Source organism: Pelodiscus sinensis, chromosome 5 (assembly GCF_049634645.1).
Source record: "Pelodiscus sinensis isolate JC-2024 chromosome 5, ASM4963464v1, whole genome shotgun sequence".
Lineage (NCBI taxonomy): Eukaryota > Metazoa > Chordata > Testudines > Trionychidae > Pelodiscus > Pelodiscus sinensis.
Window position 1 is genome coordinate 7,838,758 of NC_134715.1, and position 26,527 is coordinate 7,865,284.

Genomic DNA, 26,527 nt, shown 5'->3' on the forward strand with positions numbered 1-26,527 from the left:
AGGGAACTATAGGCCGGTCATTCTTATCTCGGCTCCTGGAAAAATCATGGAAAGGATACTTAAGGAATCTATTTTGAGGCACTTGGAAGAGAGGAAAGTGATTAGGAATAGTCAGCATGGATTCACAAAGGGCAAGTCGTGCCTGACCAATCTCATTAGCTTCTATGATGAGGTAACTGGCTCTGTGGACGTGGGGAAGTCAGTGGATGTGATATATCTTGACGTTAGCAAGGCTTTTGATACGGTCTCCCACAATATTCTTGCCAGCAAGTTAAGGGAATGTGGATTGGATAAATGGACGGTAAGATGGATAGAAAGCTGGCTAGAAGGCTGGGCCCAGCGGGTAGTGATCAATGACTCGATGTCAGGATGGCAGTCGGTTTCTAGTGGAGTGCCCCAAAGTTCGGTTCTAGGCCAGTTTTATTCAATATCTTTATTAATGACCTGGATGAGGGGATGGATTGCACCCTCAGCAAGTTTGCAGATGACACTAAGCTGGGGAGAGGTAGATACGGTTGAGGGCAGAGATAGGGTCCAGAGTGACTTAGACAAATTGGAGGATTGGACCACAAGAAATCTGATGAGATTCAACAAGGACAAGTGCAGAGTCCTGCACTTGTGACAGAAGAATCCCAAGCATGGTTACAGGCTGGGGACCAACCAGTTAAGTAGCAGTTCTGCAGAAAAGGACCTGGGGGTTACAGTGGATGAGAAGCTGGATATGAGTCAACAGTGTGTCCTTGTAGCCAAGAAGGCTAATGGCATATTAGGTTGCATTAAGAGGAGCATTGCCAGCAGATCCAGAGATGTCATCATTCCCCTTTATTTGGCTCTGGTGAGGCCACATCTGGAGTATTGTGTCCATTTCTGGGCCCCCCACTACAAAAAGGATGTGGACACATTGGAGAGGGTCCAGCGGAGGCAACCAAAATGATTAGGGGGCTGGAGCATATGACTTATGAGGAGAGGCTGAGGGACTTGGGTCTGTTTAGTCTGCAGAAGCGAAGAGTGAGGGGGGATTTGATAGCAGCCTTCAACTTCCTGAAGGGAGGTTCCCAAGAGGATGGAGAGAGGCTGTTCTCAGTGGTGACAGATGGCAGAACAAGGAGCAATGGTCTCAAGTTGTGGTGGGAGAGGTCCAGGTTGGATATTAGGAAAAACTATTTCACTAGGAGGGTGGTGAAGCACTGGAATGGGTTCCCTAGGGAAGTAGTGGAGTCTCCATCCCTAGAGGTGTTTAAGTCTCGCCCTGGCCGGGTTGATTTAGTCGGGATTGGTCCTGCCTAGAGCAGGGGGCTGGACTTGACCTTCTGAGGTCTCTTCCAGCTCTATGGGTCTATGATTGTGTGAACACTTTGCAATGAAGCCGCCTGCCTCTGGGGCTGCCCCGCCAGGGGGCGCTGCGCCACGCTTCGCTCTAGTTCGGCCTCGCTGCCCAGCCCTTCCCTGCGCCGCTCCCCGAGCTCTCGGAAGCCGCACGCCTCGCGCTTTGGAGTAAGTTTGTCCCTCTGCGGCCGCCTTGGCGCCGGAAAGCCAAGATGGCGGCGCCCAGGGGGTGGCCCACGTGGTCGTTCCGGGCCGGGCTTCGCGTAGGGAGGCGGCGGCGGCGCCCGGGCTTCCCGCAGCCATGTCCGGCCGCAACAACAACAAGCTGCCCAGCAACCTGCCCCAGCTGCAGAACCTGATCAAGCGGGACCCGCCGGCTTACACCGAGGAGGTGAGCGATGGAGATGCCCGGGGGGGGGGGGATCACCCTCAGCCCCCTCCCGGCGCCCCCCCCCCCCCCAGCGAGCAGGGCGGGATTCAGCAGCCGGGTCTCGGTGTCTTGTTAACCCCCCCGGAGGGCAGTGACCCCCCTTGCTGCGGCCTGTTGGTGTCAGGGGCTGAGAGGGGCCGGGGGGGGGGGTCGCGCTTGTCGGGCCTGCGGGGGAGATTGGGGGGAGCGGGGGAGATTGGGGGCAGCGTGATCCCAGCGTCCCCGACCCCCGCAGCACCCTCCGCCTGCCCCCCGGGGAGCGCTGTCTGCCCCTGCTCCCCCCAGGCCGCGGTGACTGGCGATCAGGAGACGTCAGATCCTAGTGGCGAACGGGGGTGTTCGCTATGGCGGGGGGGGGGGGTAGTAATCGAGTAGCCGCAACAACACCACATTTTTGGTGGTTACGCGGGTACTAAGATGCTCCCTGGGGGCGGTGCTGGCAGCCAGCGCACGCCTGGCTCCCAGCCCCCCTCCCCGGGAGCCCCCTGCCCCTCCTGTGCTGCTGCCTCTGTTTAAAAATTGGCTCCCTGTGCAAACTGGCTCCCGCATCGGCATCCTATGGAGCAGCCCCCTGTCCATGGCAAGCTCTGGCCTGCTGCAGACAGAGGCTGCTGGGCATCCTATCTGCAGGAGGCCTGAGTTCCTGGGGACAGAGACTGCTCCAGCAGCCGATCTCTTTTCCCCCCTCCCCAATGTTGCTGCTTCTGATACAGAGGCAGCAGTGCAGGGAGGGGGATAGGTGGCTGTGTGGAGCTGGTGCCCATGGGGAGCCAGCTTTTAAATTGGCTCCCCACTGAGCACTGGCTCCTGCTTCCCCTCCTCCTGCCTCTGTGGGAGGCAGTAAGTGGACGGGGGCAGGCGCCACCACAGAGCCGGCATGAGGACAGAGCCATCTTAAAAGTTGGCTTCCTACACGTATTAGCTTCCATCTGCTTCCCCCTCTGATAGAGAGGCAGCAGTGTGGGACTTTGGGGAGGTGGGACACGACTAGTTGAGGGACTACTCGACTATCTGATAAGCTTTCGGATAGTCAAGTAGTCGCTTATATCCCTAGTTACACAGTTAACTGTGGGTCTGCTGGCTTTGCACTCCCGACTCCGGGGGCCTGCTGGCTGTTCCCATGGCGTTTAACCATTAACAGAAGCTGACAAATTATAGAAAACCCTACTCGCCAGACAAAAAAGGGACTTGCCACCACCACCGCGCAGGTGCGCACCACCCGGAGAACGGGACGACCAGGATGGTGTGTTTGCTTCTGTGATGGGGTGGGGCCGCTCCGCAGCGGCGAGGATGACCTGCCCTGCACTTCAACGGCGCCGACCCGCCTGCTGCACGGGGAGCATGGCGTTCTGACAGCAGTCTGCACCGCTTGCTCCTGAGCGGTGTGCAGAGGGGCCGAGTCCTGGGACGGAAGCAGGGGTGGAGGAGGAGAGGCACCGGCGCAAGAGAGCGCTGCATGCAAAAGGGGAGAAGAGGAGAGCGGAAGAGAGGTGGGAGGAGGAGGAGAGTAACGGAGGGAGAGGGGAAAACAGAGGAGTGAGCTAGAAGACGGCGGTGGCCAGAGAAGTGGAGGGGGACGGGAGTCGGAGGAGGTCAGAAGGTGGGAGTGGAGCGTGGGGGCAGAGGACGTGAAAGGAGAAGTGGCGGTAGGAAGCAGCTCAGAGCAGAGACACTAAGGAGCCCCGTCCTGGTCTGCTTCCTACCTCTGCTTCTCCTTTCACATCCTCTGCCCCCATGCTCTGCTCCACTCCCCGTCTCCCTCCTGCCTTCTCTGACCTCCTCCGCCTCCCGTCCACCTCCGCTCGCACCCTTCACTCCTCCGCCCACCTCCGTCTTCTAGCTCACTCCTCTGTTCTCCCCTCTCCCTCTGTTACTCTCCTCCGTCTCCTCTCCCCTCTGCCTTCCTCTGCTGCTCTCCTTTTGAATGCGGCGCTCTCTTGCGCCGGCGGCTCTCCCCCTGAGATCAGGGACGCACGCACACTCTGGCCCCGCCCTACGCCCACGTGCGGCCTCGGCCCCTCTGCACACCGCTCAGCTGGGCGGCTGCGCGGGAGCAAGCGGCGCAGACCCCTGTCAGAACACCGCGCTGCCCGTGCAGCTTGGGGGTTGGCGCCGTTGAAGTGCCGGGCGGGTCGCCCTCGCTGCCGCGGGGCAGCTCCGCCCCGTCACAGCTCGCCAGCTGTCAAAATCTACTCGCTACGGGCAAGTGGATTTGTCGAGCCCTGCTGTTACGCATTAGCTTATCGGTTAACTGGTTAAACTCTTACATCCCTAGTCCAAGATGGAGTCTTTGCCAGCGGGACAGTCACATTGAACACTAGTTTGGGGGCAAGGGATATCCGTTCTCTTTGATCCTTTATGAGAAACACAGCTGTTCTCACAATATATGGTCGGTAGGCCTGGATACCTTTCTCGCTGTCCTTTCTCCCCCCATGGTTAGAGGTTGAGCTGAATTTTGGACCTTAGGAATTCTCCACCTGGTGATAATTGGTCAGAATGGCAGTAACACCTCCTGCCTCCAGGCAATGTGCGTGCAATATACCTGCACCATAGCTATTTATGCTTCACCAGCTTCAGATGCATACTCTCCTGTGCCCCCATCCTGCAAAGACTTAAGCATGTGCTTGACTACTCACAATGCATAAAATCTTTGCAAGATCAGTTTCCAGTTACCTAAATTGGATTGGTGCCTATGTGCCCCACTATAAATATTAATACTCCACCCTAATAAAAGACCTACTCTCATTCCAGGTGGATTAGCTGTTAGTCATGTCACTGAGATGCTTGAGATGTATCATCAAAAGCTGCTTGGTTGACATAATTATATGTTTGAAGGGATTCAGTGCCGTTTTGGAGGGATTTTCTGACGTGACAAGCTTATCAGGGCCTGGTGCTGTACCACTGATGTCACTGGGAGTTTTCAGTGTGGAGCAGAATGGGAACTGTTTTCAGGTGGAGCACAATGGGGACCTTGGATCTCTAGCTATTGAAAAGCTCTCTTATCCAATAATAATAACTAAGAGTGAAATGCCATGTTTGTGTTTCAGTTTCTTCAGCAGTATCATCACTACCAGTCCAATGTGGAGATTTTCAAACTCCAGCCAGATAAGCCCAGTAAGGAACTGGCTGAATTGGTGATGTTCCTGGCACAGGTAAAATTCCACAATTCTAGGAAAAGCCAACCCAATGAACTATTAAAGGTGACCTGCAAAACATTTCCTCCAAATGAAATACTTGTAAGCTATATACACCCTGCCAAAATATCTAGCAGCCAGTGGCAAGTAACTGGCACAAAGATTTTAATAATTTAGATCTTTAAATTCCTCTTCTCCTCTGTTGCTTTTGGTGGATTATGGTATAAAAATGGTAAATATAAAACATTTAAAAAACTGAGATGTTTGTTTAAAAAACCAAACAATAACTTAGTTGAGCCCTATTTGACAGACTACATTGCGCGACCAGAATTGTGAGTAGATGTGATGTTTTAGAATAATTCTGGGATGACATAGTGATGCTAAATGGCACTTATTACTTCATAATTACCTTATTTTTGGAATGAGTGTTGCAGATCACCTTTAAATGCATTGACCATACAGATTTTACAAAACTCTTTCTTAATCCTTTTAATTATTTAAGAAGTGAGCTTTTATGCTGGTATGTAATATGATCGAAACTTCAGCATTCTAGAAATTATGTGGATATGTTTCAGTTTATGAACAAGCTAGTCATTTTAATGTATGATAGTTAAGGAGAGTTTTTTAGAGTGTCAGATCTCTCAGGCAAATATATCATTGTGGCACTATTACAGTTTATTATGGGGACTTCAGTAACCCTTTTTTGTTAAACAGGTTGGGCAGTGCTATCCAGAACATCTTGTTGATTTTCCACAGCAGCTGAAAGATTTGCTTTCTTACAACCACACAGTTTTGGATGCCGATCTTCGAATGGCAAGTCTGACATTTAAAACACGGATATGTATTGATAAGGTCTTTAAGAGGATTCTGGAGAGAATTGTATTTGACAGCATAAGAAAGGGCTTACATCAGTGGTGGGTAACCTGCAGGGCATATGCTGCCCATCAGGGTTCTATTTGTGGCCCACAAGACCTTTTTGTGTACCGTTGCCCACGTGCAGGGTTGCCGGATTCCACTGGTTTCCGTCCATGTCGGTTTTTTCCTACTAGTATTACTAAAGTCACACACATAGAGCAAGGGCACGTGAAGTGAGATGCATGCTGATTGCATGCAACATTTACTGTGAGAGCCGTCCATTCCCTCTGCAGCCAATGCGAGTGCTACGACGGTTCAGTTGGCACACCCTGCACATTTTAGGTATGCAAGTCTGTTAGTGAAACGACCCTGTCCCAGGAGACCATCTGGGTGACAACAGTTCTGTGGACCAGAGATGAAGGAGGGCCGCTCATGCAGCTCACTCACTAGTCTAGGTTGCCCATTGCTGGCTTACATTGTCCTAATGACGATTAATTTTGTGTGCCTCCGTTTCTCAGTGCCCGGCTTTCTGAAAATCAGGCTCCTTCAAGATGCCTCAAATTGAATATCCAAAAATTAAGGCCAGAGTGATCCTGTTGGTATGGGATCACCACACAGCAATTCTGGGCTCCTGTAGCACCTCATGGTCTGATTATTCAAAGATTGATGAACATGCTTAGTTTGCTGTCAGCTGTCTTGGTAACTTCACTGGGACTACTTGTTATATATACGATTAAGCACGGGTATAATTCTGAGTAGGATGTGGACCCGACATTTTTGCTTCTTTGTTGCAGACGTTTTGCAAAGCTCTGATCTTACTGAGAAACAAGAATCTAATAAATCCTACAAGTTTGCTGGAACTCTTCTTTGAACTCCTCCGCTGCCATGATAAACTTCTACGAAAAGTAAGCAGCAAAATAAGAACTGGTTTTAGATCCTCAGTGAGCTTCTTGTCAATGGTTTTTCCCTCCCTAATGAGAACGAAGCACAAGTAATTCAGCAGTACCCGACCGTCTATTCGCTCTTCCAAGTACCTAAATATATAACCTTATTGTAGTTCTGCTGACTTGAGTAACAAAGATTTTAGTGTATTGGGCTTTTAGCAGCCTGTGGCCCAATGTTATGGAGATGGACATTTAGCCCTGGTCTACACTAGGGAGTTATTTTGAAATAGTCCCCCTGATTTCGAAATAGCAAGTGGAATGTCCACTCTAGCAAGCCCATTATTTTGAAATAATGAGCTGGTTCTGGAATAACGGACTGATATCTGTACTCCTGCTTTGCTTGGGGAAAAAGTTTATTTCAAAATAGATATTTCGGGAGTTATTTCGAATTTAATTATTTCAAACTAATTTCCTAATGTAGACATGCCCCTAGGGATAAATATGCTGAGTATGAAAGGGCCAGCTTTAGAAACCTGAAATGTGAGATGAAATAGTCTGTCGCCCAGCCCATATAGGACGGGGAGTTGGCAGATCATTGAGAGTTACGGGCTTGGTTCCTTGACGTTCTGAGTATTGGCTACTGCCGTTGATTTCACAGGGCTCAAGCAACTGGAACTCCTTGCGTGGGTTTCAGGTGCCACTGGTGTAAGAGTTAGTGGAAGTACGATGCAGATGATGGTGCTGTGACGTTTTCCAGGGAGCCATCTGAACTGCTGTGTCCCCTTAGCACTCCAACCTAGGTTGCCTTTTACACTGCTTTGCTGATGAGCAGCAGTTCCCTCCTCTCCCCTCGTTTCTGTTGGCTCCCAGCCACCAGCATGCAGCATCTCTCCCAGCTGAATGCAAGACAGCTGTGCCCCGCCATCCGTGTATGCCATGCACGGAGACACCCACTATCCCTCCGCGCCAGCCTTGCTCCCCAGAAATGTGCATCTTATGCTGGTCAGTAGCTCCCTGCACAGTGCAACCTCATAGATCAGTGGTTCCCAAACTTTTCGGCATCACGCCCCCCTTCTTGATTTTTGGGAAAAAAAAAAAAAAGGCAGCAAAATGTGTTGGGGAAAAAAAAGGAACTGAGCGGGGCAGCAAAACTTGATGAGGGGGGAGGCTGGGTTGCCTCGCGCCCCTCCCCCCTGGGAATTTCTTCACCCTCCCCCCCAGGGGGCATGGCCACCAGTTGGGGAACCCATGTCATAGGTAGTTTGTCATTCCAGCAGCAGGTACTGAGCGCACACCAAGCTTGTTGAACTAAGTAGAGATTCCCAAGCACTCCTGCCAAAGCACATGAGGAATTAGTGCAGAATAGTTTTTGCTTTGTAAGGTTGCACCCTAAGCTCATTCCCTACTGTCATCCCCACATTGAGACGCTCTGTGCCATGTGTGGCCCCTGTGAAGTCCGTGGGACCATTTGCAGGAGTGTGTGAAGTTAAGCACAGTGTAACTTTTGCAGGATTGGAGCCAATTACTTTTTTTCTTCTCCCTGCTGTGGTTTTTGGAAAAACCCTTCTTTGCCATAGGACGTGGCTCTCTCCTTTCTTGATAGTACTAGTGGGCATAAGGGAATGAACTTTGGAAGCTGCAAGGCGTAGCTACTTCACGTTATATCTCACTGTTTGTTTTCAGACGTTATATACTCACATTGTGACGGACATCAAGAATATAAATGCTAAGCACAAGAACAATAAAGTGAATACAGTAAGTAGGCTGGCTTCCAAAGTTCCTTTGAATGAATGGTTTTTGTTATGAAAGCTTTTTCAAACTCTCATTGTTTTCCCAACTTCTTCTTCTAAAGATGCTGCAGAACTTCATGTATACTATGTTAAGAGACAGCAATCCTACCGCAGCCAAGATATCTCTGGATGTGATGATTGAACTGTATAGAAGGAACATTTGGTGAGTTTGATGTCTCAGTATTGGCATCTCAGAATTATTCTGGGGCAACCCAGTGTGGATAAAAAAATTACTTAAAATAGACTTTTTACTTTTAAATTAAAATATTAAGGCCGGAACACACTACAATGTATTAAAATAATTAAGCACAAAAAATAAAATAAGGCAGCAAAGATGTTCTGCTTAAATTATAAGAAAGTCAGACCACTGAGCTGGTGTGGAAGTCACTGGCTAAGCACTCAGAACTCAAGTTTATTTACGGGTTAAATCAGCTTTTGACAGCAGTAGCATCTTTTGCAGGTGCCATGAGATTATTTTCTTCTTTTCAGTTATTCAAAATTTAGAAACAAATTGGGAGTTGGAAAAGTGGAAAAGCTTGTCCTCTTCCAAACTATGAATAAAAATGAAGTGTGGAAAAATGAGATCTAGTTCTAAAATCTTGAGGACATGGTGTCTAGAAACAATCAGTTCACTTACTACAGATGATACTGTTTAAGTTGAATAAATCAGTTCGTTTTAAATGCAAAACATGTTTTGATAAACTTTCTAAGAAGTTTTTTCCTTTTGCATGTTTAAGGTAGCTTTAACTAATAAAAACATTTTAAAATGCTGTTTTGTGCATTTTAATTTATTTTGAATTTCCATCCAAATGACAAGTTAAAAAAAATCTAATAGGAAATGTCACTCGCTGCTTTCTAATGTAATAGAAAATGTAAAAATTAAGATTCCAAATAAATGCATTTAAGTCAGTGGTCCCCTACCTTTTGGGGCTGCCGGGCACCCAGGGACGGCGCTGCGCATGCGCTGCATGCCCGGGGCGAGCCTGGAGCACAAGAATGGCTCGGGCTGGCCCTGGTCACTAGGCGGGCGCACATAAATATCCCGGCGGGCGCCATGGCGCCTGCGGGCACCGTGTTGGGGACCACTGATTTAAGCTATACAGTATAATTGCTTAAATAAATGTGTGTAGATGTAGTGCATCCTCCTGGTTGGCAAAAAGAAGCACCAAATGCAGTGTAAAGACTATATTGTGTTGCAAATCAACATGCTTTAATGGTTCCCAAACAATAAGAATCATCAAGCAAAACCTGTACCTATACATGCGTTCTTGAGCCTCTCCATTGATGCTTTAAATCTTCCGTACAGTTCTGCTGTGGGGTAAGTCATGAAGTCAAAAGGTGGCTGATGTCCAAGCCCTTGTGTATGCTTTCGGCAGTGTGTGTAGTACATGTAGCTCCATGCAATTGTGTCTGTTTCTCCAGTGTGTACTTAGACAAAACATACGCACTTTTGTGTATCTAGTCTGATCATATTTGTGTAGGAAGAATGACAACAAATGGCATAGAGAAACATAACCTCTTGGTTCAGTTTTGATATCACTGATGAAAGCAGCTGGTATTGTGGGATTTGTTTCTAATGCATTACATTTCCCAGGATGTCTTGTTTTATGTCACTTTAAGAATTTTTCAAAATCAGTAAACTACTTGTTGTTATAAATGGTGAAGATACATTAAATATTTTGCTTTATTCCAGGAATGATGCTAAAACAGTCAATGTTATCACAACGGCCTGCTTTTCCAAAGTCACAAAGGTATGCCAGTATGTTTTAAACACCCGGGGAATGGAAATTGCACATGACTTTGAACAGAACGTTATTGTTCTTTCAAAAGTTTACAACCGAACAGTGACTTTATGCAGCATTGAAACTTTGCTATGCAGAAGAAAAATGTTGCTTATGACTGTTGTTAAAATAGAACCAGGACAGAGTTTCCTTGACTAGTCAAAACTTTTTAAGACTTTCCCTTTATTTTTAATAGTTTACATTTAGCACATTGCTGTACTGTATTGGCTTTTTTGGTCTCTGCTGCTGCCGCCTGATAACATACTTCCAGTTCCAAATGAGATGTGGGGTTGACCAGTCAGTTTGTAACTCTGGTGTTTGTAACTCTGAGATTCTACTGTAATTATTCCCCAAGGTGTTTCATTTAACTTTTGTCTTCAAAGAGAGCAGCTTAATTTATTTCTGAATTGGAGAAATAAGTTGGTCAGCCGCAATGGAAGTTAGTAGCCCAGCGGTTGCTGGCTGGCGTGAGAGTCCATGTCCTCATGTGTTGGGCCATGCTGGTCTAAAGTGACTTTCAGGAGCACTGAGCAGCACTCTTGCACTTTCTCAGCTCAGCCTTGAAAAAAACCGGTACCTTCGCTGTCTGTTCCCAGCAACAGCCCTGTGTCAGATTTTGCAGTGGGGTTGGTTCTAGAAACACCTAGGATGCCATGGGCTGGGACCTTATATGATAAAGACCCATACTCTGTTTTTTAAAACCATCTCATGAAACTGAGTGCAAGAGCTCAAGTTGCTGCCAGTTACCATGAGTGGCCTTATGGTCAGAGCAATAAAATCAAAATTGTCCTACAGGTTTAACTTCTCTAGTCCAGCACCCTCAGGACCTGACCAGTGTTGAACCAAAGAATTTGCCAGATCACAGGAGGTCATATTGTCTAGCAGCATTACCAACACTTCCCTTGCTGGGCCCTTGGAGGATAGTGAGGAGTAAATTAGAGCTAAATAATAGCACAGAACACTGAGAGCTAGGACTAGTGGCTGTAAACAAACTTTATGTGAAAGCAGGAAACTTGCCCACACCGGGTGTGTCTAATCTACATGGCTCCATTGATGGAGCCATGTAGATTAGGCTGATCGGCAGAGGGAAATGAAGCCGCGATTTAAATAATCGCGGCTTCATTTAAATTTAAATGGCTGCCGCGCTGAGCCGACAAACAGCTGATCAGCTGTTTTTCGGCTCAGCGCGCTAGTCTGGATGCTCCCGCGCCGACCTGAAAGCCCTTTATCGACCTCCCCGTTATGCCTCGTAGGATGAGGTTTACCGGGGAGGTCGATAAAGGGCTTTAATGTCGGCAGGAGAGCGTCCAGACTGCCCCAATCTGCTGACAAACAGCTGATCGGCAGAGCGGGGCAGCCATTTAAATTTAAATGAAGTGGCGATTATTTAAATCGCGGCTTCTTTTCCCTTTGCCGAACAAACAAATCTACATGGCTCCGTCGACGGAGCCATGTAGTCTAGACGTACCCACCTATGATAATTGGCTATCCTGCTAAATAAAATCATGCCGGATCACGGATGTTTCCAAACCAGAGAGTGCGGGACTGGAGAGGTTCAAACTGTAGCTTCCCAGAAAACACTTCACACAATAGGTTGTATCTAGTGTTCCATCTAAGTGGCAGGGCAGCACAGCTTCACAGGTGATTAATCAGCCTCGCCCAATCAGTCAGCTCTGAGCCCCTGACTAGGCGGAGCTGATTAATCACCTGTGAAGCTGTGCTGCCCTGTAGCTTAGAGGGAACACTGGTTGTATCTGTGCTATATTCATGTCCCTCCAGGACCTTTTCATGTACATGGGAGACATAATTGTTCTGGTAGCAACCCTGGGTTTTGATGCCGTGGGGCGGGCTTTGCTTCTTTTGTTTAGGGCAGGTAGAACAAACAATACTAGTGAAAGCGCAGTGTGGCTGGTAATAAGCTACATCCGCACTGAGGTGCTTTGCCGACATACCTGTGCTAGCGAAGCTGCCTTAGTGCAAACATGGCCTTAAACTGCATCAGTGGTACAGGTTCACATGGGGGTGGCAGTCCTGCATCGCTTTGATCCATTGCAAGACCGGCAGCAAAAAGTGATGGAGTTTTTTTGTACAAGGTGTCTTGTGTTGTCAGTCAGCATGTTCCTTTTACCGTGTTAAACAACTGGTGACCTAACATGAGGACTTTTGCCTCTTGTAAATGAATTTTCCCTTTTTTTTCCCCTCTCCTTCCCTACTGCCTGTGTTTTTCAGATACTAGTTGCTGGCTTGAAATTCTTCCTTGGGAAAGATGAAGATGAGAAGAGAGAGAGTGACTCAGAATCTGAGGTTAGTCTGGTAGCTAAGCTCTTGCTGTCACTTTCTCAAACTCTGAAAAATGAGATACATTTACCTGCAATAGGTGTTATGTATCTGCCCTCATCCCTTTTTGCATTTCCTTTGTTTCCCTCCATCTCTTCCTACACCTTGGGTCTGTCTCTCTCACCCACACACCTGTGGGCTTTATTTCATGCCAGCCAGAAAGAAGAGAAGGATTAGTGTGTGTGTTTGCCCATCCGTTTGAGGGACGTGGTCTCCTCAGAATATGTGCTGGTACTGTTAATGGGAAATAACCTGAGGGGAAGATCAAGAAAACGATCCTCTTCATGTTCAAGATCATTAAGGGTTACTTAGTCACTGGCCCGCTTGTGCAGTTGGGGATGGTGAGCTCATAGCTGGCAGCATGTGACATCATAACGCCCAGCATAAGAATGAGCTAGTCGGAAAGACAAAAACATTTTTCTTTACAGACTGTAAGAATGTATTTGTTTCTAGCAGTGCCTTGAAGATGCCGGGCACTGCACGTTGGTGTAAAGCATCCATGGCCTCGCCCTGAAGAGCTTACACTATGAAGTACTCTTAGGAAGAGAGTGATCCTTTTAGTTGTGTGCTGACCCAACTCCAATTAAAATCAGTCGCTCATGTGCTTGAGTGAGGATTTGGGGACTGAGGTCCGTGATTGTTTAAAAGGTAAACAATTACCAGAGGCTTCATGTAGACTTGTGATTGGAGGATTGGACTGGGGTTTGGGAGTCCACTTTTTTTTTTTTTTAATTTAAGCTTTGCCACAGACTTTGCATGTGACTTTGGACTGTCACTTTATCTCTCTTTGACTCAGTTCCTCATCTGTAAAATGGGGAGATGGCACATCTGTATTTACTGATGTGTGCTGAATGCACAGACATTAGCAATGGGAAGAGTGTGTCAGACAGTACATAGATGTTGTTAAGAATTCTCTTTTGGACAGATTAACTGACTTACATTAACCTAATACGCAGTCACTGCTGCTTCATCTGATCTATATCCGGTTCCTTTTAAAGTATTGCTCATGAATTGGGTGGTGTTGAATAATACGTTCTATTGCCTCATCCCTGGTACCATATCTCTTGTTTTGTTTTATTGACGTGGGTGTCACCTGGTCCTAAATCTTGGTGTATGTCTTCTCTTTCATGAAGTCAAAATTTTAAGTATTGAAATGAATGTCAGGCTGGTTGCATGGCAAATATTTGGAGATAGAGTGTATTGGTTTTGTATTCTTGAAAACTTGGTGTGCGACCCTGCTGACGATCAGCTGCAATGTCTTACGTGAAGCCATGTTCCCTTGAGTCATTCTCTTCCGATGTTCCTTTCCGCAGGATGAGGGGCCCACGGCCAGAGACCTCAAGTTGAGATACGCCACAGGAAAGAAAACCACCAAACACAAGAAGAAGCTGGAGAAAGCGATGAAGGTTTTGAAGGTGAGAGAAGCCCAGTGGGACCTGTTGGCATCGCTGTGGAATTAGCAGCAGAACCTAAGCGTAAAGTTCCTAGTGGTGGCTTGGTAGAATGGCAAACAATAGTCAATGGAAAACTTGTAAATCTGAATGGGATTTTAAAAGCAGCCCGCCTTAACAATGCAGGGCTCCATCGCGTAGACTTCTGAAGATGACAGGTGGTTCTTGTTTCCCCTTTTTGAGACCCCGGTCCATCTATATGAGGTGCTCTCCTTTCGTACACTGGGACCTTCAAGATCAGAATTTTTGGGGCTCTTATCTGGTGTCCCCTCTGATTTTTGTCCCTCCTCTGAGCGGAATGAATTTTGTTCTGTGCACCAGTGTGGATGGGGGGTGTGACGCCGCCTTTGTGTGGGGGCACATAATAAAATTCATGTGGCAGGGTGGAGGCCAAGGGGGTCTGAGTGTGGGTGGGGGCTCGGGCCTGAGGCAGAGGCTTGGGGGCGTGAGGGCTCAGGGCTGGGACGGAGGTTTGGGGTGCAGGGGCGTGAGGGCTCTGGAAGTGGGTGCAGGCTGTTGGATAAAGGAGGGTGCTCTAAGGCCTCCCCCCAGTTCTCTCTCTCCTCACAGCCATACTAGGGTTGGGAGAGAAAGGCACCTCTGCCCACTGTAGCAGCTCTGGGCCTTGGGCTGCAGGATCGGTGCCCCTCCCTTGGCCCCTGCAGGTTCCAGCTGGGGCATGGGCTGGAGTTGGGGGAGGGGCGGCAGATCCTGGATCCAGGCTCCCTGGACTGTGATAGGGGACTCCGGGCTGGGATGCAGCATGAACTTGGGGGAAGGGAAGGAACGGGTGCAGGACAGGGGTGATGGGAAGGGGTAGGGGGCGGAGACTTGGGAGAAGAGGGGAAGTTGGCACCTATGGTTTCCAGTGTTGGAGTAGAGCGTAGGCTATGCGGTTTGCATTGACTTTGCCTGGCATCACACGGCAGAAAACCGCACGTAACTCAGGAAATGTTAAAAAGCACCGATGAACTTTACTATTTAAAATCAAAACACGCCTCTTAAAGTTGGCGGTGCGGCGTAGCCGCCCTCCAGAACTACTGTCTGGAATTAGCTTAGACCAATTCTTCCCTGGCAAGGAAAAAGTGTCTCCTTGTCTCTTGGTCTCCCACAGAAACATAAGAAGAAGAAAAAGCCGGAGGTGTTTAACTTCTCCGCTATTCACCTGATCCACGATCCCCAAGGTAAGCGCCGTGTCCAAGTCATTTGAGATTCATGCACTTTGGAAACCCTAATATGTGTTCAATCCAAGATACTGATGTTCAGGCAAGTCTCTGAGGCTGGTCTACTGGACCGAGAGGCACTCCACCTAGTGCAGTCTATATGGCTTCGAGTCCTGTCTGTCTTGCTCAGCTTCCTGTTCCTGTTTAAATCGCCCAGCCCCAAGATGGTTTCACCCAGGTTGCTTCCTTGGCATCCTTCTACAACCAACGTTGGGGACTTCCCTAGGAGCCCAGCTTCGCTCCCTGTGGTTCCTCCTGCAAGTGGAGTTTCCTCTTTGAGGTGTTTCACGCTGACCCCAGTGAGTCCAGCCTCCTTAGACTAGGAAGCCGCTAAATATGGCAGAAGCAGGGCTGATTCAACAAGGCTGGCCAGCCCCAGACCTCTGGGCCCTTATGGGAGCAAGCCACCCTGTGATAAGCCTTTTGATTTCCCTTTTTGCTTGTTCTTCCTGTTTTGAGCCTTTTGTCACGGTTTTTTCTCCTTGGCGCGCTAATGCCAGGAAGCAGTTCATCTGGTGTTCCCTCAGGGTGAGGCTGCCTGAGCCGCAGTGGCTGTTTATCTAATGGTCCGTGACTGTGTTATTCCTCAAAAGTCTCTGGGGCTGAGATCCGGGAACCTACCCCGGCTAGTACCTCTCGCTCACGCTCCATGTTGCTTCCAGACTTTGCAGAGAAGCTCCTCAAGCAGCTCGAGACCTCCAAGGAACGCTTCGAAGTGAAGATGATGCTCATGGACCTGATCTCCAGACTAGTTGGGATACACGAGGTATGGAGCGAGTTAACGCCGATGGGTTTTTGAGCTCACCGATCATGAACGGTCTGCATGTGATCATGATAGCACAGTGGGATAATGCCCTGGCCTTTCACCACTTGGCTTCATAGCTCCAGATTGGGTTGGCTTCCTTTTATTTTCTAATGGGCTTACGTTTGCAGCCTCAAGCCACTCTATGTCTGGCACTATTAGTGGATCTGAGAGGGACAGCGGTTTAATAGTAAATGCCTTCCAGGCCAGGACAGGGAAACTGGAACTCTCTATGGGCACATCTAGACTTGCTTTCACTTTCGAAAGAAGATATGCAAATTCAGCACGAATTTACATATCTTCTTCCGATCGCTTCTTTGAAAGAGGTTCTTTCGAAAAATAAAGTATTTTAGATGCGGTTCTTTTGAGGAAAAACCCCCTTTTCAAAAGAACCATTCTTCCTAAAAAAATGAGGTTTACATGGTTCTTTTGAAAAAGGGGTTTTTCTCGAAAAAACTGCGTCTAAAATACTTTCTTTTTCGAAAGAACCTCTTTCAAAAAAGCGATCGGAAGAAGATATGTAAATTTGTGCTGAATTTGCATATCATCTTTTGAAAATGAAAGCAAGTCTAGACTTGCCCTGAGGCTATGTTTATACTGTGTTTTTTTTTTTTTTTGGCGGAAGAGGATATGCAAATGCCATGCTCATTTGCATATCTTCCGATTCTTTTTGCATAAGCGGTTTTGCCACTAAAAGGCCCCATGTAGACGGGGCCATTTGTCAAAATAAAAAAAAAAAACCTTTTTCGCAAGATCCTGTAAACCTCAATTTTTGAGGAATAAGGGATCTTGTGAAAAAGGGTTTTTTTTCCGACAGATGGCCCCATCTATGTGGGGCTTTTTAGTGGCAAAACCTCTACCGCAAAAAGAATCGGAAGAAGATATGCAAATGAGTGTGCCATTTGCATATCCTCTGCTGCAAAAAACCCGCAGTGTAGTCACAGCCTGAGAGAGCCCCAGAAGACGGCAAAATCAGATGAGGATGGAAGGCACCAGGCCAGATTTATTGTAGACAAGGCACTGTTGCCTATAGTTCTGCTAACACAGGCATGCTTGTTACAATGGACCAACTCAGCACCATGGAATTAGACACTGCCCCCTAGGTCAGACAAAGACAGCTCTTTGGGGTTCACTTTTATACACAATTTAAAAGACGTTGCGCATCACTCCGGGCGTATCTGCCACCTCTTGTTGCTTAGTTACCACCCCTTATCCTCGTACAAGGGGGGTTCAATTATGATCCTGCTGTTAGTTTAGACCCTGTCCGTACCCCAGGTCGGTATGTTCTGTTACCTGTGGGGGGGGGGGGGGGGGGGGTGCACGTGTAGAGTTATCGATATATTTCTTCACGAGATGTTCTGTTATGACCTCTCTGGAATGTGTTTGTGGCCTGTGCCTCGTACCTCTTAGAGATGAGTGTTTCTGTAATGTCAGCCCTATTCTTGCCAACTTTTGTGGGCAGAGGCCTGGCTGTTGTTCACAGCCTTAACCCTGCTTTATATTAGCAAAGTCTTGACAACTGTGTCTGAGCCTCAGGCCTCATACCCAGCCTGTGATACGTGGGCTTATGTTTCAGGCCCTCATCTTAGTACACCCAGCATTCCTAGTTCCCACACCTCTGGGTCAGGAGTCACTGAGGTGGATGATAACATAAAGAAATCACAGAATCGTCGTGCTGGAAGGAACTTGAGAGGTCATCAAGTCCAGTCCCCTGCTCTCATGGCAGGGCTATGAGCCTAGGATCTGAGTGCTCTTGGCAGTGTCTTCAGAGTACTGTTAGCATAAAGGGACCCTGTTAGTCCCCTCCCCCCGGCAGCTACAAGCGTATAGCTGTGTTGTATTAATCCCCACAAACACAGTTTATACAGTGCTCCGACTTCTCCTCCTCCTCCTGTGGATCAAGGAGAAACGATGGGCCCTGCAGCCTGTCCTGAGCATTGGCAAACGAGGGCGCTCCTGAGTGTGGGAGGGGAAACCTACCTGTATACCGTCTGGCTTCAGCAGGACTGTCTCCATGTCAGACGGTGAGGGAAATCACCACGGAGGAACTTGAAAATGTGAATTCCGCAGATGCTGTAAGGGACTCCTCATTGTTAAATGCTGACATGCAATGAATTCCGGTTTGGGCTCATTTATTATGGATGGTTCACAGGCCCTTCGTCTGGGCAGGCAGGTACAAGGGAGGGAATATAGGAAGGTTTTAATCCAGTTTCAACTTTCCTCCCCGCAGCTTTTTCTCTTCAACTTCTATCCCTTTGTGCAACGGTTCATGCAGCCGCATCAGCGAGGTAAGCCTCTCCCTGCCTTTGTGTTTTGCACTCCCCTATTGTCCTTTGCACGGTTGGTCCCAAGCAGTGGTGTTTGTAGGACAGAGGTTGGACAAATAGGTTTGCCTTGTCAGGTGAGGAGGGTGTGGAAGGAGCAGGGAGGAGAACGGAGATGCAGTTTTGCTCCCAGTTGTGGTGGGCTATAAAGGCCCTGATTTCCAGAGCTCTGGAAACTGTGGACTGTATTTCTACAACAGGGAGCTAGAATTTCTAAAATCAGAATAGAATGGATCCCCTGAGTTCTGTGCATTGAATCAAGCACCTACAAGAAGCTGTCTGTAATTATTTAGCAAACCTTGTGCCTCTTAGTTTGCATAGCCCCTGTTCTGCACTGAAATAATGTTGCCCTCGGCCTTTCCAGACTATTGTACCCCTTTCAGGAGTCTGATTTGCTTTGCCCCCAGAGTTTCAGTGCACTTAAAAACCCCTTGCTTACAAAACCAGACAGAGTGACACTTTGGTATTTCTGTTGCTGGAAACTGGCTGGCTTTCTCATATTTACCATATAATTATAAAATAAATCAATTGGAATATAAATATTGTACTTACATTTCAGTGAATAGTATACAGCGCAGTAGACACAAGTCATTGTCCTAAACTTTGGTCGTAAATGACTTGGCTAGTATTTTGTATGTGACCTAGTGTAAAACTAGGCAAGTATATAGAGATGTGTTGATGTGCCCTCTGGAAGACCTCTGCGTACCCCCAGCGGGTCTGGGACAGACTTCTCAAAGTGCTCTTCAGTCCATTTACAGAGCTCAAAAACAGGTGGCCAGCTGATGGCCGGGGGTAAAGTTTGTGGTATCTGAGCAAGTGCTTTTTGTGGTGACAGAGGTCCTGGTTCTGTAAGGCCTCGAATGACTTCATGTTCTGTGTGGAGGTTCAGAGTGCTGTGTGTCTTGCAGGATGGGACATGGAATTAGAAGCTGGCTGTTCCTGCTTTCAGTGGCTTATTAAATACGTTGGTCTATTGACTATGGAACCTTTCTCTGTTTTCTACTTTTCTAGAAGTCACCAAGATCCTTCTTTTTGCGGCGCAAGCGTCTCATCATCTGGTGCCACCAGAGGTCAGGATCCTTCCAGATCTTATTAATATTGGGGGGAAAAAAGGCTCTATAGCTCTCTCTGCACGTTCAGCAGCTATGCCGAGAGAGGCAAAAATCTGCCCACTCAGGTTAAAAGTCCCAAACTAGAAGCGGTGTTGACTGCTGGGTATTGTTTATGAAGGGAAAAATGAAAACAGAGTGATTTCTCTGTGGTGTCTGCTCAGTTCCTCTGAGATTAGACCCTCTTGGGGCCAGGTGGGGTTGAAAAGCACATGCTGAGCTCAAACGGAACACTTGTGTTTGTCGCACTTGTTGTGCAAGTTCGACAGATAACGACTATCCGGGCCTCTTTGGGCTTTGCCCCAGTCATCCGTGGGTTCAGTCAACACCTGCCTTGCACCTCCGTGCGTCTTGCTGTTGTGGATCACTGCACTGACGTCTGTATGCGCACAAGCAGGCTGGTCGGACTCTGGCTTCCATAGCCTAGTTACTTGTGGCAAGGTGGCCTCAACAAACCTTCCAGCCCTGAGTTGTCGTCCCCCCCCCCCCCCCAATCCTGCACTGCTCAACCTCTCTCTCTGCAGCACTCTCAAACCCCTATTAAGTTTGCTGCTCCTCACGTTAATTTGTTAATTTGCTGGAGAATTTTCCTCTTTGGTTTGAAACACAGGACTAATGTGTTAATAAAACAAGATTAAGTTTATTAACAAAGATATTAATATTGAAGTGATGCCAAGAAGAAGGAATTGGGCTAAGACGCAGTTACAAACACCCACAAATAAAATGCACTTCTAAGACTAACACCTTATTGAACTTATTGGAGTCTTTTCTACAACCTAAGATTCTCATCACAGTTGTTTTTCCTGCATGGCTGGCCAGTGCTTAGCCAGGACTCAATCACAGAGCCCGAAGTGCTCTGTGTCTTTGACTCTTCAGGTGAAGGATAACTTAGGGATCCTCTCTGCAATCCAGTACACTTTGGAAATGTATTTTTCTGATGTGTGTCCCCAAGATGAACTTCCTTTCCCCAGTAGTGTGGCCTCCATGCTGGCTTCACCCCTACTTGTAACTGTTATAGTGCAGTGCTCCTTCTGCAAATTCTCATACCAGCATCCATGGCAACACCTGCCCAGTGCAGCTATTTCCTTTTTCTTGAGAAACCTATTTATCAACTTCCCCTGACATGCTTGGTTAAAGAACACTTTCGTGCCCTATTTCTAGCAGATCTGGATAACTTTGCCTGTTAATAGTACGTACATCACACCAGAATGTCAATGATCAGCATGCTAGTTGTTTTCCAATGACCAGTACATGCCACCTTTTGTAGCAACATCATGACAACCTTGCGTGAAGTGTACTGTGCTGGTCAGGCCAGCTAGGACTCACTGCCGCAAACTAGGAACCTCCTTACCATCCGACACTGGGATGCTCAAACATTGATTCCCATATAGCACTTCTAATCAAAGTAAATCTCAAAGGCCTTTACAAAGAAGCACTGCAGCATTATATCCCCATTTTACAGAAAAGGAAACTGAGGCTCGGAGCAGTGATGTGACTTGATCAAGGACACTCGGCAGACCAGTGGCAGACCCAAGTCCACTGAGTCCCAATTCGTCACTGTATCCACTAGGTCTCATTTACTCCCTGTAGGAGGATTTGTGTCGCAAAAAATGCTCCAGGGATTAGAATGTTTCTAAATATAGCCTCTTAAAGGGCCAAGCCCCAAGCTTTGGGTAAGTTTGCCTTTTGTGAATATGACATTGTATGCAAATGAACATAACTACAATAAGAATATATGTTCACCTGGATCTACATAACTTTCTTCTTTTCTAGATCATCCAGTCAGTATTAATGACCGTAGCCAACAACTTTGTCACTGACAAGAATTCCGGGGAAGTTATGACTGTAGGGTAGGTACAGACATTTATCACAACTCAGACTGGGATGCCCAGGGAACCTGGGTTTCTAGAAACATTGTGCATGTGATAGAAAAGAAGTTGGTGTGTCTCTTAAAAAAAACCCACAAAGCCCTGGCTGGGATGATTGAGTCGGGATTGGTCCTGCTTTGGGCAGTGGGTTGGACTCCATGACCTCCTGAGGTCTCTTCCAGCCCTGGGATTCTATGAAAATCTTTCCTAATAGGAAATTAAAAAAAACACTTCGATTTTTCTAGAATTAATGCGATAAAAGAGATAACTGCAAGATGTCCTCTGGCTATGACTGAAGACCTGCTCCAAGACCTCGCCCAGTACAGATCTCATAAAGATAAAAGTAAGTTTAGCGCTTTCAAGATGGAAAAATTTGCTTTACGCCCCCCCCCACCCCAAAAACAAAGAAACAAACCCTCATTTATGTTGTGTGTTCTGCTATCACCTCGTCATTGCCTATAGTGGAGTAAGTTGGAGTTGGAGAGTATTTCTCACTTTGGTGTCCTGCACCTCTGTCTGTTCCACATGTTCTCATGTGGGAGATGATACAGTCAGAGTAGTGGGAGGGGAGAGAGGTGTAGTTGTCTAGTAGTTAATTGAACTGAAGCTAAATAAGGGCTTGATCTTTCGCAGTTTGATCAGTGGGAACTCTTTCAGTTGCTTGGTCATTGTAGGGGATGCGTGTTCATGACCTGTATGTATATTGATTGTGAGAGCTATCTTGGGAATATCTGGTTTAGTCCTGAAGAAACTTTTTAGAGGTAACAGATACACACAGATGTTGGTGGCTGTTTAAATTTTGACAGGATTTTTGGGGAGATATATCCAGCAAATAAACCTAGAGTACAGCAAAGATATTAGTTCAGTTGCAAGAAAGATGAGAAAGTAGGTGTTTAAAAATTAATGTACATAGTCAGTCATAAGCCTGTTGGTTCATAAGCTGACCTCCCCCAAGTTTAAAAAAACTTTTTAAAAATCGCAGTGATTGTTCATTAGCTGACACTATGTAGGCGGTTTGGAAACTTCTAGTCCCCCAGCTTGTCAGCATACGCCGCTGGCATGTTGGGACGTTTTGTTTACGTGGAGTGTCTGGAGCCTCTCCGCTCCCATTGGCTGCTCTTTGCCATTCCTAGCCAATGGGAGCTGCGGGAAGCAGTGCAGGCCAAGGAACATGCTGGATCCCACTTCCCACTGCTCCTGTTGACCTGGAACAGCGAACAGTAGCTACAGGGAGTTGGGGGGCTCCATGCCCTGCATACACTCCAGGTAAATAAAACTTCCTGGGGTGCCAGCAGTTTTCCCTGCTGGGCTGGGAACTGAAGTTTGGTGAAACCCCCTCCCGTTAATTAAAAAAAAAAAGGAAAACACAATGACCTGTTCATAAGCTAACCGTTACTCTTTACTGCGTCATTTTTTACTAAAAAAGTTAGGTTTCTAATTGTGTATATACAGTAGGAGGTCCAGAGCAGAAGGGAAAGACATGGGTTGTCAAATAGAATAATGCTAAAAAGTTACTACTGAGAAAGATGTCAAGAAATGCAGTGCTTTTCCTTAAACCTTCCTCCCCAGCTACAGAACAAAACTTAGCTCGATGCTTTCTTTTTTGTTTGATCCAGATCCTGCTTTCTCCAAGGTGTTTGTTTATTTCTGGTATTTGTTTTGTAGATGTAATGATGTCTGCAAGAACTCTGATACATCTTTTCCGATCGCTGAACCCGCAGATGTTACAAAAAAAATTCAGGGTAAGTGAATGTGCATTAGTTTCAGGAGAATGATCTTGAAAATGAGCCTAAAATAACTTGAATGTCTCAAACCAGTGAACATGATTCATTGCATGTATATCTTGTACTTAAGAATATGTGTGTTGTTTTTTGGCCTGGAGAGATCACCTGTCCTAGTGTTCAGAGACCTGGATTCTATTTCTGGCTCTGCCACTGGCCTTCTAGATGACCTTGGGCAAGTCATCTCTTGCCTCCCCATCTGTAAAATCGGGATAGCGATGCTTTGTTGCAAAATGGTTTGAAATCTATAGATGAGAAGCACTAAACAAGGGTGTCTCTGCTCACTGCTAAATCCCATCCTTCATCTATGGAGAGGAGGTGTTCTGCAGTGAAGTGCTAGGCTGTGAAAATGAAATATCAGAAGATCTTCATCATTAATTTTTCTGTGGGACTAAAACCCAGACTTATAGAAGAAGTGGACGGAGGGATTATCAGCACCTTGAGGGCTGTGGATCTCTGTTATTGCAATACTTACTTATTTCAAATGTATAAAGCTGACTAGGACTAGTTCCAAGCTGCAGAAGTTGGATTCGGAGTTGGGGGAGGGGAGATATTGGGTGTATGCTTTGGCAGATTTCTCATGCTGGTGAGTCACTTCTTGTTGGGTGAAAAAACATCTTGCAACAGTGCAGCCTCCCTATTATCAGGAGCCACCAGCCCTGTTCTGGTGAGGATCCTGGCCAGACAAGTGCTGGGAATGAACTGACCCAGCTGTGTAGCAGCTGGTTGGGTCTGGGAGAGCACTGTCATATAACTACTGTGGAGGACTGCCGGCAGCCTTGTGGCCCTCCTAGGCAGGGTGGAAGTCCTGAGTGCTAACCTGTCAGAGACCAGGGGGCAGTCTGTGTAGTGAACAGTACTATTTATATTGCCTTGTCATGTTTCCCTGGTTAGTGATCAAGTCCATCAACTTTAAACCCCTTTTTTAAATGACTTGTTGGTGAAATTAACGAAAACAAAGAGCTACTTAAAGCATGTACTTTGTTTACTTTATAGGGTAAACCTACTGAAGCCTCAGTAGAAGCCAGAATCCATGAATATGGAGAACTAGATGCCAAAGATTATATTCCAGGAGCGGAAGTACTGGAAGTTGAGAATAAGGAAGCAGAAGAAGGAAAACTTGAGGAAGGTTGGTTAGGGTTGGGGGTTTTTTCCAACTTCACGTTAGTACAGAATTGCCCTTAGAATTGTAGTTACACTTAAAAATGGGGTGCAAATCTTTTGTTGTAATGCAAAAATCTAACCTGTTGTTTGATGCTGTAGTGTCTTGAGCAACTCTGGCTGTAAGAGCATTTGTCCAGGGAGGCAGCACAAATGCTGCCCTTGATTCAATGCAGTAATCCAGTTAAATTTGACATTGCCTCTGTGCTGTTTCATACAGTATGTGCCTCAGCAAGAGATAACAAAAGGATTTTATTGCTTGTGTGAATAATCTTCATGGAAAAGCTGGTCAAATGGTTTAAAAAATGCAGATGTTCTGCTCTCCCCGATAAACAACTGTTTGCTTATTAGGAAATGCAAAGAAAATACATTTCTCACTAGATAGTCCTTAGGATTTCACTGTTGACTTAAAAGCTGTCTCCAACATTCGTTACAGTCCCTGCTGAGAGAGGATTTGAATTGGATTAACGAGGGTGTTGCAGATCAGGATTGAGGTGTATTTTAAGGGATTTTGCAAGTTTACATGTATATGTGACTTGACCTGGGGCTGTTTCCCTGGGTTTCTGACTGCAGCAATTATCAAAACATGTGGTGCAGAAATGAAATCTTTTGGTACTCAGCAGGTAAGTATTTTCCGGCTTTTTTTTTTCTTACCTTCTTAACTTCCTACATCACTTACGTGTACTTGAGTCACTTAGAAAAATTAAGAAGAGCAGTACTCAGGCTGTTGAAAATAATAACATGACTTCTTCATATGAAGTGTGCTGCTTCCATATCTGTGTGAACTGGTTGGATGTTGAGAATGGTATAGAGTATCACTGTGTGCGTAGAAGGTGCCCCGGGAACTAGTACTAAGGACTAGCGCTCGCATAGTGCTTTTTTATCTAGAGCCTTTTGTTAACACTTGGTAACTTTATAGAATTCCTTACCATTGGCTGCCATTACATCAGATTTACATGACAGCTTGTCTCCATTCCCAGTGGTCCTGGCATGTCCGTGTTCCACGTGCTGCCTTTGGTGTTATTTCTCAACTTTGGGGATAACTTGTTTATTATTAATGGTTTGATCCACTGAGAGCAACTGATAATGACAACACAACTTCCATTGGGGGTCTGATTCCTGTCACTGTGTTACTGTATATACTTGTAACACAGTGACAGTCTCGGTCATCAGTACATTGCCCTCTGTTTTAATGACTAGATGCCACAGGTGCCTGAAGTAACCTAGTTAGGGGCATGTTTTAACAGCTTGCATGTTGCCACAAGCTATTGCCAGTGAACTCGATCTGTTTTTTTTTTAATATAAAAACACATATCTGAATCTCGCTGACACACAACTTTGTGGTCCATGGACTGGTTTTGTACAGCATCTAGCACTTTGGGGAGGCTATTTGAAATGTATAATTTTTAAATAGCAGTCTGTTATCTCGACAACCCTGTAATGCTTCTGGTGGTATATGGAGTAGGTGACTGAGAACTGCAAATGGAGGGCTTTTCAAAACAAAAATGTATTTAGCAGGTAGAGATCATATGGAAGGAAGTGAGTCCGGGATCAAATCTTAATGACTGTTTTTGTGTGTTCTATTAACTGTGTGCTCCTCTGCTCTGGTGCAGATGGATGGCAGAGTGCCAGTCTGAGCGAGGAGGACGACGATGAAGATGGGGAATGGATAGATGTGCACCATTCTTCAGATGAGGAGCAGCAGGAAGTAGTGAGTTGTGCAATCGCTCTTTAGCCTAAATATACAGGCAGTCCCCGGGTTACGTACAAGATAGGGACTGTAGGTTTGTTCTTAAGTTGAATTTGTATGTAAGTCGGAACTGGTACATATTGTAGGGGAAACTCTAGCCAAACATTTCTCCAGAGCTCAGTTTTATTCTCCCACACCTCACTTCCCTCAGTCCTTTATTCTCAAGCTGAGGTGTCTGCTGAGAGAAGCCGCTCCGCGTCTCCCTGGTCTGCTGGAGGGGGGCGCTAGCTTCGCGTCTCCCTGGTCTGCTGGGGGGAAGCAGCTAGTGTGGGGTTGCCTCACCCCGTTTGTAAGTAGGGATCCGATGTAAGTCGGATCCATGTAACCCGAGGACTGCCTGTAAATGTGATTTGCAAAGATGGGGCTTGAGTGTTTACTGGCTCGCACCTTTGTATGCGGAGTGGGTGTGTAAACAGTAGCTAAGCAGATCAGTGGTGTGTTGCAGCCTTTTGCACAGGTGTAATTGAGTATCCATGGGTCACAGAAGGGGAGGATGTTGTATGTAAATATTTGCTCAAGGA

At 46.7% G+C, this 26,527-nt stretch overlaps 1 protein-coding gene across 1 annotated transcript in view; it reads left to right on the plus strand.

Moving 5' to 3' along the window:
- The first annotated feature begins 1,502 nt into the window (after positions 1-1,502).
- The window catches only part of SDAD1 (SDA1 domain containing 1), a 31,642-nt gene continuing 6,617 nt past the window's right edge, over positions 1,503-26,527 (plus strand). The window contains exons 1-18 of the mRNA XM_075929431.1: positions 1,503-1,717; positions 4,804-4,908; positions 5,605-5,703; positions 6,540-6,650; positions 8,313-8,384; positions 8,482-8,582; positions 10,113-10,170; positions 12,430-12,504; positions 13,851-13,952; positions 15,103-15,172; positions 15,874-15,977; positions 18,244-18,301; positions 19,349-19,407; positions 21,220-21,296; positions 21,560-21,657; positions 22,980-23,056; positions 24,092-24,224; positions 25,870-25,967. Of these exons, the coding sequence (XP_075785546.1) occupies positions 1,628-1,717; positions 4,804-4,908; positions 5,605-5,703; positions 6,540-6,650; positions 8,313-8,384; positions 8,482-8,582; positions 10,113-10,170; positions 12,430-12,504; positions 13,851-13,952; positions 15,103-15,172; positions 15,874-15,977; positions 18,244-18,301; positions 19,349-19,407; positions 21,220-21,296; positions 21,560-21,657; positions 22,980-23,056; positions 24,092-24,224; positions 25,870-25,967 (1,587 nt within the window). The 5' untranslated portion in view covers positions 1,503-1,627. The remainder of the gene's footprint in view (positions 1,718-4,803; positions 4,909-5,604; positions 5,704-6,539; positions 6,651-8,312; positions 8,385-8,481; positions 8,583-10,112; positions 10,171-12,429; positions 12,505-13,850; positions 13,953-15,102; positions 15,173-15,873; positions 15,978-18,243; positions 18,302-19,348; positions 19,408-21,219; positions 21,297-21,559; positions 21,658-22,979; positions 23,057-24,091; positions 24,225-25,869; positions 25,968-26,527) is intronic.